The 14,511-nt window shown below is 47.7% G+C and overlaps 2 protein-coding genes across 3 annotated transcripts; both read right to left on the bottom strand.

Moving 5' to 3' along the window:
- Positions 1-3,924: 3,924 nt before the first annotated feature.
- Positions 3,925-6,199, bottom strand: LOC137794085 (thymosin beta-4-like). The gene is made up of 3 exons (XM_068590686.1): positions 6,058-6,199; positions 4,805-4,917; positions 3,925-4,622 (listed from the first exon to the last, which is right to left on the bottom strand). The coding sequence occupies exons 1-3, from the start codon at positions 6,168-6,170 to the stop codon at positions 4,597-4,599; spliced, it is 252 nt and encodes an 83-aa protein (XP_068446787.1). The 5' UTR covers positions 6,171-6,199; the 3' UTR covers positions 3,925-4,596.
- An 889-nt stretch (positions 6,200-7,088) lies between these two features.
- Positions 7,089-14,103, bottom strand: LOC137794025 (ribose-phosphate pyrophosphokinase 2). 2 transcript variants are annotated; one of them, XM_068590567.1, is made up of 7 exons: positions 13,790-14,103; positions 10,869-11,052; positions 9,574-9,698; positions 8,989-9,113; positions 8,636-8,809; positions 8,387-8,546; positions 7,089-8,235 (listed from the first exon to the last, which is right to left on the bottom strand). In XM_068590567.1, the coding sequence occupies exons 3-7, from the start codon at positions 9,634-9,636 to the stop codon at positions 8,143-8,145; spliced, it is 615 nt and encodes a 204-aa protein (XP_068446668.1). In that variant the 5' UTR covers positions 9,637-9,698; positions 10,869-11,052; positions 13,790-14,103; the 3' UTR covers positions 7,089-8,142. The 2 variants fall into 2 exon arrangements, with proteins under 2 accessions (XP_068446668.1, XP_068446667.1); XM_068590566.1 differs by having other exon boundaries at positions 9,574-9,672; positions 13,790-14,102.
- Positions 14,104-14,511: the final 408 nt, after the last annotated feature.

Here is a 14,511-nt window from a genome sequence, read left to right as displayed (position 1 = left end):
TGATCAACATTTCTTTCAACCACAACTCACAGTTTTTTTAATCAAGGTGTCTCCTTTTAGTCCACGCGAAGCAGCATGTGTCTCCAGAGATGTGAAGAGAGGGGCATGTGCATTTTTTTTCCTGCTGCATAACGACGTAAAGATACAAAATGATGGTGTTAGCTTCAGGAAATTAGACTCTTTAGGGGGGAGGGGGTCCATAGATCTATTATCTTCCAGTTAAGGACAAATAAAGCTGCGAGATCAACAAAAGCACCGCGTTTGTCGCTGACAAGGGGATTCTGCCGAGCATCAGCGCTGGAAGCAGACATTTGCTCTGCTGAGTTTTGTGAAGGGGAGACCAAAAGCGCCAGGTGTCTGCAGCGGCAGTGTCGTCTACGAAGAGGAAGAGCAGAGAAAGAGAAGGCCCGCGGCGAGGGAGGGAGCGTCAGGAAATGTCAGGGCTGTCGCTCTGCGTTAGCCCTCAGGAGAGCAGCCACTGGGAGCTCCTCTGTGTTAGCACCTCGTGGCGGATGCACATGCATCTGTCCACCGGATCCTGTGTGACCACGCGTGTCTCAGGCTCTCTGGACCACCTCATCAAGTCGCAACGAGTCCATCCGACGCGTCGCTCTTCCGTCCGAGCATTGATTCCGCGCGACGCTCCGTCTGATGCATTTACAAGCGATTTGAAACGCCGCTTACACGGCATCGATCGGGGCCCATCTGGGGCCGCGCTAATGGAGCACGTCTGGGATAATCAATCCGAGCCACAGACGGGCAGCCTGCTGCTGTAATGTGGGACCACGCCCGCTCTCTGCACCACCGCCGCTTAACAAGCCAGCTGTGCGTCTACGCATCGGTTTGATGGCGCAATTAGCGGTGAAACAACTGTTTAACGGACTTTTCCCGATCCACAGGATCTGTTGTAATTGTCACCGATGCAACAGGAGAGCGAGCGCTGACTTCAGAGGTGGTTTTGAGGCGTTTCTGAGCCAAACGGCGAGCGTCTGCTCTTTCTTGCAGCCATAGGGGTGGGCTCGTGGGCGTGTGCGCTTGGCTCTCCTCGATTTCAGAGCACTTTGTGTCTTTGTTCACAGAAGTGCTATAAAAAGTAAGTTCCTGCTTCCTCCGGATGCCGAGCAGCACTTATCTGTAAACACGTTGCACCAGGAGGACGTGACTGGGGAAGCTGTCTGATGTGTGTACTGTACTCTGTATGTGAGCAACTCAGCAACGTTATTGCATCCAGCGCACTAAAAACACAAAGTCACGCGAAACCATGCAGCGAGGAACTCCTCCGGCTCAGACAAATCACTCCTTTGCTTCAGTTGCGCTTCATCCGTGAGGCGATGTGGGAGGAACCCGAGCGCTTTCATTGCTGTGTTAAATTACACCCTATGAGCTCACGCACACATGGCCCTCAACCCATTAAACATGGCCGCTCGTACCTCGCACGCTTGTCGTTGCCACGTGTCCGTACCAAGCGGCGATGGCGGCGGCGGCGAGCGGTACAAATGCCGCGTCTGACTTGATGTGTGTTCGTCACCACCGGTCTGCCGGGAGCTGAGTCAGCGCGACGCTAAACGACGACCCAATCTGGAGAGCGGCGGGTCGGACCGGAAGCTGCGGCGACGACGACGCAATCATGCACGTTCTTTCCTGTTTGTGTCTCGGCCGCCGATGGGGCGGCGGACATTTGCGAGCGCATTAAAGCTAATGGCCAGGCGTCGACGTGCGGCACGTCCACCGCTCCGCTGCGACGCCAAATGTAGCTCCTGGACGGGCAGTTGCCATGGAAATGGAGAGCAGACCGAGTGTTTGTCTCTGCCGGCGAGCGATAGGAAGGTAATTGACTCGGGCGGCCGTCTCTGTGGAGAAGCAACCTGCGGATAATATATAGCACAGTCAACAGAAGGACGCTGGGGGAATGAGCTTTACTGATATGTGGCTGTTAATTTATTTCCCCTCCAACGATGAAGCTGGAGAGTCTGCAGCCATCCTGCTGGCTCTGTGGGGATGCACGTCCAGATAACCATGCTGTTTAGCAGGTGCAACGTTTACAGTGTTCACCCACTCAGTCGAGAATGTTGACGATGAGCAGGAAACACAAACGCTCCACCTCTTTATGAGACGGTCGGAGCAGCTGATGGAGCGTAATAAGAGAGAGAGAGAGTCCACGAAGGATGGACGGGTCAAACGGACACAGGACTTTCACCCAGGAGGCCGATGTGAAACCAAGTCCGCGTTGATTTATGTTGCATGTGCTTAACTAATGCCAGTTTTCTCGTGAGCATCCTTATTTTAAGTACTTTTTTGTTGTCATCGTTTGTCGCGACTGTGACCCAAACTGCAACAGCTTGTTCCCGGATCCTCAACAATAGCTCATTGGGGAACCATTAATCAACCAATCTCCTGGTTGTCCGGGTCCGACGGCCCCAAAGACAAAGGGACAGACAACACGGACAACAGAGCCCCATGTGCTGCGTTCATAATCCCCCTGCGTGTTTGGCTCACGCTCCGCCCGGACAGCTTTAATGACCCGTGCCTTTTCCAAGGAGAAACGCTCCACGCGCCGGTAACTAGCATCCGACCGCCCGACTCCAGGAAGTGACTCAGCAGCAGCTGTTGCCATGGGTTACCTCGACTCCACCCCATCTGCCGCTCCTGCTCAAAATCCTTCGTCACTTTCCTCCTGGGGGAGGCGGCGCCCCTGTGTGCGGCGTGCAGAGGGCCGTAATCCCATCCGAGGGGAGGGCCCCGCGAGGCTTTGGCTCGCTGCACCAACCCCCTGACCTCCACGCCCGCCCCTCCTCCCCCACGCACATTAATGCCTTATTAAGAGCAACTGATTTAGCAACAATCCACTTACACTGACACACAGCGAGCGGAGGAATCCTCCCCCGTGGCCTGAGATCAATCTCGCCGATGGGCCCGGGAAGGAAGAGCTGACAAAAACAACGACGGTGAGCGCGGAAACACGCCCCGCTGAACGCTGCGACGTCTGACATGCTTAAAAATGCCGATTCATGCCCCACGTGGTCGCAGTCGTAGCTTGTAGCGTTAGCGTTCAAGGCTACAACCATGCTGAATGAACAGATTTCCTTGCCCAGAGCCCAGTCACCTCTGAATTACATAAAAGTACGGACCATAACATGGAGGTATAAATGCAGGAATGTCCGTGACGTGATGCTAATGACTTTAAGGCTTTGCCGGCTAATTTAGGACAAAGGGTTGTGTAAATCTCCTGCTGAGGCTGTACTCTGGGTCAAGGCCTGCTGTCCCATAAGCCACTTCTCTTCCCTCCACAGCAGAGATAAGCAATGTGACCAATGCACTTTTTGAGTTGACTTCCTGGTTGCTCTGCAACAACCGGTGGCTCCAACGTGAGCTTTGCGCTGACAGTGAAGCTCGCTGAGGAAGACCTTTGCTACCCTGCCTCGCTGCAGACACACAGAGACAAAATGTATCTCCTGTGCTAAATCCCCTGCAGGGCTTGAGACGTTTAAGCCTTTTAATAGTGCACAGCGTCATCCCTTAAGTAATGCTAAAGATGTTTGGCATCTGAAGAGTGTAAGTTGGTGTGAGATGTGGGTTAAGCTAAGACAAGCAGTTTGGCTGCATTACGTTTGCAAATGTGAAACAGCTTCTAACAAGCTGTGAATGTGGAGACGTGTGTGAGGACGCCAGAAGAAGAAACTCTGCGGCACAATTTCTTTAGTAACAAATTCTTTTTTATTACAACATTTCACGGTTTTCCCATTTCTGGTAATGGTTTGTGGCAGAGTAACATGACTGCTGGAACACTTGAGAATTCGAATCTACTGTCGAAAGCGAACAAATGGGATCAATTGCCGGCACATTTTGTTTCCCCATTTCCTCCTTTGAGACGATTCAGAGACAGATTGCTACACAGAAGCCGTCCTGAATCGCTCGGGCCAAAAAAAAAGGGCGTTAAAATGAAACCGCAAGTGAGGTCCCATTGGAGCGCCTCCCAGATCTAGATGGAATCCGGTGCATCGTTATCCTCGTGAACATACAAAATAAAAATAAAAACATTGTGACAGAAGACAGTTTCCATTTTTTTTTTGGGGGGGGGTAGGGTCATTTACATTTTGGCCAGCGTACAAACAAAGTTGTGCATTTCCGAAAATTAGGAGACGAAGAAACAATAATAACAACAGAAAAAAGCTTGACGCCTCAGCTGGGGTGGGGGCGCAAAAGCAGCCGCACGGGGCCGTCGGGTGATGTGGCGATGGTGTGTGAGACGCTGGCGAGCTTCCGGGGGCCACGCCCCGTCCCCTTGTTCAGGTGTTGTCGACGAGGGGCCGCGCACACCTCGCGCAGCTCCCCCACCCTCCTCTTCCTCGCACAAATCCTCCCCATCCTTCAGGAAGACCCGCGTGAAGGCGGTTCGCGGTTGAGGGGACGAGGCCCGGCCGCCGCGGCGGAAGCGTCACCCCGTCCAGCGCAGCTCGGTTATTGTTGTTGTTTCATACTTTCGGTTACAAAGTTATACATCTAGAAGAAGTGGCTGAAAACAAGGCAATGCAGGAGGAGGAGGAGGAGGAGGAAGAGGGGGTGTACAGTGCATGACGGGAGGGAGGGGCATCGTTATTATCCAGCCTTCTCCTGTTCGATGGCTGTGGAAGAGAAGAGAGGGGAGGAGATGTGAGATTCAACCGCACTGGGTCAAGCTCTACTTTTATACACTAGAGTCAGTAAAAAGGACAGAAACAGTCGAGGGGACTGTGACACACACACACACACACACACACACACACACACACACACACACACCACGTGCAGGAATTCTGAATCTTACTTTCTTTTGTCGGCAGGGGGTTCTTCTCTTGGGTCTCGGTCTTCTTCAGCTTGGACTTGTCGAAGTTGGTCACTTCTGAAATGTCTGGCTTGTCACTCATTGTTGCAGGTAGTCTGAAGCATCAGAGAGAGAGAGAGAGAGAGAGAGAGAGAGAGAGAGAGAGAGAGAGAGAGAGAGAGAGAGAGAGAGAGAGAGAGAGAGCAGCCATTAAACAGAGACATTATGTGAAAATATAACCATCCAATGTGTATTTATTCGGCTTTTACAATAACAATAATGCCTTGAAGAGGAAAAAAAGTAGAAACCATCAGAGCCTGAGGTTCACTCTGACTTTTTTTTTTTTTTATCAGTCTAAGGGCGTTGCCTAAATCTCAGTGGTCGAAAAACCGTTTATTCACTCCAACTGCATGCGCACTCACACCGCTTGTGTGCGTCCGCCCCTCCTTTTGTTCGCCCGCGGCTGAAAAACCAGCGTGATCTGCCTGATGTGCGTCCAGTTATCAGACTCACAGCCCGGGATGGCGCACACAGAGGGCAACACAACGCTCCAGACAATGAAGCCAGTCCACAAGGGTTCAGACCGCGACATTTACATAACAACAGGAGTTCCCATACTGCGACGGCAGAGAACAAAAAGGAGGGGGATAGGATGGGGGAGCCGCATGGCTTATGTGCAAATATTATTTTAAGGTAACTAGAGGGGTTATAAATGATGTAATCTCGTGGTAAAATAATGATTGAGAAGTATCCACAGGGAGGCTGTGCATTGGCTTCTTCCTTTGGGTTGCGATCCGAGAGGAACCACCGCCCAGATTTTTTTTTTTTTGCACGTTCACGTCAGCCTTAAAATCCAAGTTCAACTCTGTTGGTTCAAAATATAACCCCCCCCTCCCACCCACCTAAAAAAAAAAAAGCAGGCACGTTTATGGCTGAATAAAAAGGGCACCGCTTGAATGACGAAACCATGCAGCACGAGCGCAGACCGCAACAAAGGGGATCGGCCGATATGCGTAAATGTGTTTTGAAAACAGATAACGCCCTCGCCCTGTCGTCTCACTGCACCCTATAATTAGCTATTTCAATAGGGAAAAAAAGTCAAATAAAAGGAGCTGCATCCCATCATAACTAATCATCTGGTCCCTGGTTATGTATTTGGGAGCAGCATCTCTGGATCACATGTCCCACGTCAGACTCTTCATCGCTGCCAGCAATGGAGCTCAAACAATAGAAACGCTTTGTTGGAAGAGGCTTACCGAAGTGTTGGCTGATGGCTGGATGGTCTCTTGGTCAGTGCGTTGCAGCAGTAGTGGCACGTCTTTGCGCAAGCATCAGATATAGTCAGAAATATGCTAATGACGTCTGACATCACCAGCTCGCATCCTCCCGTGTCCCCCTGCTGGAGAGGCGCGAGCCCTCCATCCTCCTCGTGCTGAAAACCAAACACTGAAGAAGAAAAGCCCCTAAAGGAGCTCCGTGTCATCTCGCTCAGGGAAGAAATGTAAATAAATAGATGTATTGGATTTCTTTGCGCGTGAAGTTGCGCAATCGCGCCCTCATCTTTTTTGTTTTGACTGTTTCACAGCAGCGTGGCGCCCTGACACTTCAGTGTATCACCACCGGAGATGTTTTACTGACAGTCTTCTCTCATTTCAACCGCATTTGATGTGAAAATAACACTATTGGTATCAATGGCACATTATTTCTCCTCTCTACTTCCGCCTGCCTGCAGCTGCTGCGGCTGCACGCTGCTGGGGAAGGCGCGCCCCCTGGCGGCAGCTTGAGCGTCACGCATCGCCGCCTCTAAAGATGACGTTTCTATTGTCTCTTAATTACTACATGAGGTCATCGCGCGTCCATATTGAGCCGCTGATCGAGTTAGACGGTTCATTAGTGGAAGAATATTGATTTAATTGAGTAAAACAAAATGCAAGAAAGTTACTATCAAGTGAAAAACTCTTGCATTCAAACTGTGGTTGATTTTTTTTTTTTTTTTACTGATATTTCAACTGAACTGATATTCATGTAAAAAGTAACCTGTTTTATAACATGTATTAGAACATGTAAATACTTCCAGAGCTTACATATGTTTAGTTTAGCCTTGAGTAATATACTTAATAAAATGTAAAGACACCAAAGATAAACTGTATCATTTTATTTAACGCAATACTCCTGATGCTTATAGTGAGGATATGTAAGCATTAAAAGTCCATCTTTTAGAAAACACAATTCTAAATTAAAGTAATGACACTTTTAATTAACTGAGAGGAAAACAAAGATGAGCATCTGCAAGCCATTGTCAAAGCTTTATTGGCAACGAAACAGCTCAAAGTGTTACATATAAAAAAAAAAATTAAACCACGCTTTTTAACCAACTTTTCTTTATCCACCTGCAGGCAAACCCTGAAACCTGCCTCATTGGAATTAAGTGACCCATTACAGCCGTAATGACAATTGAAATCTTGACACTTTAACAAGCTTCGGGCTCAATTTGTTTTCATGACCTTTTGGAACATGGGCGAAACACCCACCGACGCCTCGTCTCACACACTGTCAACACACCTGCCCAGAGTTTGGAAAGTTGTCTCTAAATCTTATAGTTTCATAGCATAATTAATATGAGAAGAGGGTTGTCATGCAGATGAGCCACCACTGGGTGACAGCAGCTTGTTGTGGGAGAAGTTGCACTGAGGTCCGATGCCTCAGCGTCTCACTAAAGGCCCAGGAAATTAAAGATTATGCGTGTTCATTAATTTGACTCCCATTTGGTCAGATCAACACATTTCCACTTGTGTGGCAGCTTTAAACTGACCAAGCATGAACTATTACAATCAATATAGCTAATAGAGGGTTAGGCTATATTACTTTAATACTTGTAGCAGCGGTTAAAGCAACAATGAAGGGGGTGGGGGAAGGTGCCTGAATTTATTTTACCCATTATTATAACTTTGTGAAGCAGAAAGAGCCAACATACGTCTAGTCACATGATGTTGTGGAATGCTTCATTTCAAGCGAGTTCGATATGAGGTACAAATACATGTTTACAAAGTGAAGCCTTTGGTTAAAGTGAAGGCTAGGCCTCGGGGGACCACGGTCGGCAACAAGAGATACTCATAAATAGAAACTTGGTCTTCTGAGAATTAAATGATATTTCTCTCCGTCTCCTGGGTGAGAAGGTCAAGGACAATGTGAGGGCGTGACCTTTAAACAGTCACGTGCGGTTGGCAAAAAAACCATCGGGCCTTTATTCTGGGAGATGTGGCAAAAAGTGCCAGCAGAGTGGCCCAACAGGGGGGAGGAGGTGAGGGAGGAGAGGGACGGAGGAAGCCCTCTCTCTTTCTTTATAAGGGTACGTGGCTGAAGAGGTAGGACACAGACTCGCCGTTGTGGGTTCTCCGGATCGCCTCCGCCAGGATCATGGAGATGTCGATGACCTGATGGAAACCAATCAAACGCAAGGGACATGAAAACCTATTGCATGTCCGAGGTGAACATAACGTCTAAAAAGCAGAGAGAAACATAGTCCGACGCCCTCAAGTGGATGGTGCAGCCTTGAAAACGGTCAGAAACTGCCGGTCTGCATACCTGTATTTTCGGGCACGCCTTCATCTTCTCTTCCTGTGGGATGGTGTTGGTCACCACCACGGCCTCGAACGGGGCGCTGTTGATGCGCGAGATGGCAGGACCGGAGAAGATGCCGTGCGTGAGGATGGCGTAGACCTTCACCGCGCCGGCGTCGATCAGTCTAGAACCAGAAATACAATTTTTTTTTAATAATGTTTTAACTTCGTCGATTGAAAATGGGTGAATTTGGAACACTGAAATGACACCGACTTGTCGGCGGCGTGGCAGATGGTCCCACAGGTGTCGGCCATGTCGTCCACCAGGATGGCGACGCGGTCCTTCACGTCGCCCACCAGCACCATGCGGTCCACTTCGTTGGCCTTCTTCCTCTCTTTGTGGATGAGAGCAAAGTCCACGTTCAGACGGTCGGCGATGGACGTCACGCTGGACAGAGAGACGAGAAGGAAGACCCATTAGACACGGACGAAACCTTTAACTGCTCGTCAAACAAGACCACTTGTTGACTCTTCCTTGGAGGCAATGAGCCTGAGCGGGACGGGGAAACGCGCAAACCAAGCATTTATCCACAGAAAGGTCTGCCCAACAACGAGGTGTCTTCGTACCGTTTCGCTCCGCCGGCATCCGGAGACACGATAATGCAGTTTTTCCATTCTGGGATATTTTCCCGTATCCATTGGAGCACGGCGGGCTCCGCGTAAAGGTTGTCTACAGCGATGTCGAAAAAACCCTGAAAGAAAGACAACAGTTAAGAACAAAGTATCGCTCAAAGTCAGTGCGGGAATATGTGCACGTTTGGTTTTCTATAAAGCGAGGGACGATGTTATCTACATTTGTGCCAAACGACTCAACTGTACACGTATAATCAGTCTTTTTATTACATCAACAGTTCCTTATCCCCGTCTGTACCATTACTACAACAGAAGGCCTTTTTCTGACCCCAAAATGTCATTACTTGGGGCACTCTGTCTTATTGCCTCTGTTGAAGCCTCTCTGACATAAGCTGGCACTTAAACATCTCTAAACCTCCATTTTGGACACAATCTCCCCGTAATCCTTCATATAAATTAACTTTCAGTAGGTTTCGCTATGCGCACCAATGATCCGATGAAACACTGCAGTAGTTCGAAACACAAACGTTGAGTACATTAAAAGCCCGGTTAGACCCAGAGAGAAGGCAGCGTACTGACCTGGATCTGAGACGCGTGGAGGTCCATGGTGATGATGTGGTCAGCCCCGGCGACAGACAACATGTTTGCCACCAGCTTGGCTGATATGGGTGCTCGACTCTGGGACAAGCATCAAGACACAGTCGCTTGAGGTAAGTAAGTAAGAAAAGAAATGTTGGAACTTTAAAAAAAAAAATAAGGACCATCAAAATTCCTTTATGTGAAATAAAATGGGACAGCCTCCGTTTTCACTCCGTCTAAATGAAATACATTTTGTCAGGACTTTACCTGAGACCTTTAAGGGCGAGTCAATGCCGCAGGCTCTTTCACTCAAGAAAAGCCAACACAGTGCAAATGTACCGGGCAGACCTCAGGGCCTGTTGACACAACACTCGACTACCTGGAGCTGGTGGCTGAGCAAAGAGTGTCTCAGAAAATGCTGTTTGGAGAGCGAGGCCGACGAGGCGCTAACATTTAAATGCCATCACACATCGACAGGAGAATGAAATGTGAAGTGGACTCATCGAGGGAATAATCTTGGTCGTGCAGGAAGCCTGCCGCGTACCGCTCACGTTAAAGTATGGATGTGGGAAATCTCAGTGTTTGCAGGGCTTTGACCCTCACATGATACACTACCATGCGACTAAAATCAAATAAAGTATTGGATGACTTTGGGCAGACGGAGGTGCGACTCGTGGAGCTGTCTTCATTTGGACCCGACTTGCTGTTGTCGTTGCATAAATAACTGAGGCAACACCAGATAATGATTTACAAGATAAGCAGGTTGTGTGAACCAGTTTCTCAGCCTGAAGGAACGTCCAATGTGTCAATTTCAGATTTTTCCCTGACTGCACTGCGTACGTGTTTTACAGCAGTGTAGACGTATGTAACCTGCAAGGTGCAGACACAGGGAAGTATATAAACAGTTACTAAAGGCCTTATAACGAATGTTACCAGCTGGAAGGACATTGTAATTGTTCCCTCAAGTACTGTAGTTATAACATCCATGAGGACACATATTACTACAGAGGTGATTTATGCATTTATACAATAGCCTCTACTTATGGGAAGAGTTATAGTTGTTGAAACATTAATAAACACTAATCTGCTTCCAGTAAAAGTTAATTATAGTGTTGTAAATCATTTGTCAGATGTTAATAAATGCTAAATCAGGGGAGGTCAAAGTCATGTGTGACCAATGCACGTGTGTAATCAAAGTCTTTTGAAGGGGCGTCATGGAGGAGAGGATTCAACAGGACATTGGTTTCGTCGTGATGATGAAGAGGATGACGATGATGCCGTGTCTGTGTGTCTACCTTGTCCTTTTTGTCCTGCCGGGCGTAGGGGAAGCAGGGGATGACGGCGGTGACGCGGGACGAGGAGGCAATCTTACAAGCGTTGATCATGATGAGCAGCTCCATCAGGTTGTCGTTGATTTCGCCACAGCCGCTCTGCACGATGTACACGTCCTCGCCGCGCACGCTCTCCCCGATTTCCACGCTACGTAAACGACAGAAAGGGGAACATGAAAGCGTTTGGGTTCGACTGGAGCCCAAGGATCTCAGGCCGACGTGCGCGGTGAAACGGCGCATTTTTAAGAAACAAATTCCTCAGCACCACCGTTAAACCAGCTGGACGGCAGCATCGACATTTTTGCGAGAATTCTTTCCAAATTGAAATGTGATACACTTTATAATCAAGTGTATTAAGCACACGTAGAAAGTTATCGACGACAGAATGGCAAGAAACAAGTTTGGACACCTCTCGGCTCATCTGAGGCCCTTTAGGGAGGCAAACGCTGCACCGCCAGAATCACAGTCCACCAGCCTCAGCATGTGTGTGAAACATTCCTCTGTGGGGGGATGACAACGTCGTCCCCGGCCTCAGTCATGTGATCACTGGACGTGTACAGTTGTAAAGGATAACAGACCATGCGGTCACAAGACCTGGAGGTTTTTTTTTTTCCAGAGGCCAGCTCGTACAAAGCCAATATCCCCTGCCGCTCATACCGTTTAAACACGTTTTACAGCGTGCTTGTAAGAGAATAAAGTTGAAGACAACTAAAGTTAACAATGTGGCTAAGAAAGAGATTGTTTTGACACAACTAGAGCCGCAACAAAAGATCATTTTACTCATCTGGTATTGTATGTAATAATTTTGTCTGAAGGCAACAAGAAGCTGCCACAAGCTAATATTTGGCTTTAATTCAGAGAAGGGAAAAAAGAGAAATCCCCCACATCTGAAAACATCAACTCCCCCTGCCTTTTGATCCTCTCCATCTGTCATCTTTTGATATCGACAATAAATCCGGATCACTGTCCTTCACTAGGGCAAACATGGCAGTGACAAGAAAGTCTTTATTTTTACAATCTCCCTGTGCTAACAAACAAAACAGACTGTCCGTCTCAGGAATGCGCTCCCCCTCTGCACTGGTCCCTTGACCTCTGCGCGTCACCTGGTAAAATCGGTGACGCGCTTAGAGAAGAGCTGTTATTAGCATATTGTTCTCACCTCCTTGTTAGTCTGTGAGAATGAGCGAATAATCTTTGTTTTGCACTGCGCGTCGCCCAAACAGCTGTGTTCCCAAGAGACAAACCCAGAGTGCGGATAATCAGAGTTTTCCCTGGATTTTAGAGTTGTGGGTGTAAACATCAACTGCAGACAGAGTCTTTGGAGGAAAAGGGGTCAATACAACTTCACAAGGCGGGGTTTGACGGAGGAAACCAACGTTGGAAAACGCTCTTTGGTGTAATTCAAAAGGAAAGATTACAAAACAACGCATCCCATCTGGAGGATGCTTTTATCCAGAGTGCATTACAATACAGTGAGTGCATCAGTGAGCGACCCCAGAGGGAATTAAATCCAACCCTGACAATGTTGAAGCCGTGCTCACTAAGCCACGAAACACACTAATGCAGTCTGTGGCTCCCATTGACTGAATCAAAGAGAATAAAATGCACTTAGGCGAGATTGATAGAAAGCCACACATGCATTTAAATGTATGCAAAGTTTAAAGCTGCACCGCATGGTGAGTTTAGGTCCACTAAAAGAGCAAACAGGCCAGCGTGCAGCTAGAAGGTCATCCTGCAGGAGGGTTCAAACAAGCTGCATGACCTCAACAGCCTGTTCAAGGCCAGGCAGCAACAGGATTAAACAGGTAGTTTGCTATGCTAATGTTAAACTACAGTAGCTGCAGGCGTGCAGATAGTAATTGAACTCATGGTGAGCTTGAGAGCTTTGGAAATGAGCACAAATTAAGTTCATGTGACTTCAGCTAACTTCCCTAGCAATACAGGGAGTAACGATAGCTACACATACACATGCGTTTATTCATATTTAACTGCAAGGTATCCTCTCAGTTCATAAACCACATTTGACATGCACCACCTCTGTTATGGTTGAAGTTCTGCTTTCGCCTCGTCAGATGCTTACAACTGCAGTGAGCCACATGTTTTAGTGTGTAGTTAGCCAGCTAACCTCACGTTGACTCCATGTTTAATGACCTGCATTCTCTCCCCCAGCTTGCTGTGCTTCTTTTCGCCATGAAGTGGACAACAGTGGTGCCTAAACTAGCGTTTGAGCTGGTGTACCGATGCCTGTATCCATTTTAATCATATCAACATGTAGTAATGCTACAACTAGCTAGAATCCATCGAGCTAGGAAGGCATTCAAAAAAAGGTGTAACATACATTTCTGTATAACTGTGTCAATCTGTTCCCAATTCAAACCTAACCCTCTTTTTTTAAGCCCACAGTTGACATTGTGACGCGTGCACTAAACAAACAGCTCATCGTGTTAAAAAATAAAGTTACTCCACAGAGTTGAGACGGATGAAGGAGCTCGGGGGAAGACTTAAAACCTGGCCTCCTCCACAGTCACCCATCACACGGACCGTTAGCGTAGCTAGCATCATACGCACCGAACAAAATACAAGGTTGCGTACTTGTATGGCTGCCGGTTGTATTTGAACGGTGAGAGTATTAAAATCCCCCCCGTTGCACAATTACGTGTAATAATAGCGGAGAAAGCGGTCCGGTAAAGGACAGCACATGGTCTGTTTACATGTGGCTAGCTAGTCACGTGTGCGCTTTAGAGCCCGCTGAATAGTAAACTATTGTTAGCCTCAAGCTAACCGAACCCACATGGGGGGTAGTAGCTATAGCAACAAAACTCGTTTGCTGCTCATGTCGAAAAGTGAGGAAAAAGTCCACTTTTTATATGCGTTGGTCTACTTGCCATGTCTCCTGGTTGCTGAATTTTTTCGTGATCACTTTCCCCAGCTCCAGTCCGAGCCGATCGGCCACTTTCTGGGACAGGTCGTGGTGCGAGCTCCCGCTAAAAAGCACGATGTTCGGCATGTCGTGAAAAAAAACGACTACCTCCCGCTGCAGCGCGTGAAAGAAAAGGGAAAGGAGAGTAAAGAACAACCGAGGGGTCGCGGTCGCCCACTTAAGGGGGTTTAAGAAAATGGGGGGAAATTTGCGAGCTAATGCTGCAGCCGTGGCATCGCAGTGGTGCAGCGCAGGGGCCAGTGAGAGGAAATAGCAGGTCAGCATTAGCACGGTGAAGGAAGTGCCCTCCCCTCATTGGCGGAGCAGTCCACTGACACACGTACATTTATTACGTGTGTGTGTTTATCGTTATTACACACACACAGAGGTCTATTTATAAGATTAGCAAATACTATTCATCTTTTTTTTAAAAATGCATTTATGCGTGGGCGTTGTTTTTTTTTGCCAGCTTAATTTATATTTCTGATGTCTCTAGTTTACCATTTATGCTGTATTTTGTTGTATTATATATTTATTTTTTCTTCCGTGAATATTTTCATTATTTTTTTTTAACACTTTGGAGTTATATTGACAATTTAAAGATGTTTTAATTTAATTATTCATTTAATTTGTATGAATATTAATGATGCACATTGTATTTAAACTATGGTTTATTTGTTGATATAT

This window comes from Clinocottus analis, unplaced genomic scaffold (assembly GCF_023055335.1).
Source record: "Clinocottus analis isolate CAN_PGR_092001 unplaced genomic scaffold, fCliAna1.0.p SCAF_24, whole genome shotgun sequence".
NCBI classification, from domain to species: Eukaryota; Metazoa; Chordata; class Actinopteri; order Perciformes; family Cottidae; genus Clinocottus; species Clinocottus analis.
This window is presented reverse-complemented; position numbering and strand designations above follow the sequence as displayed.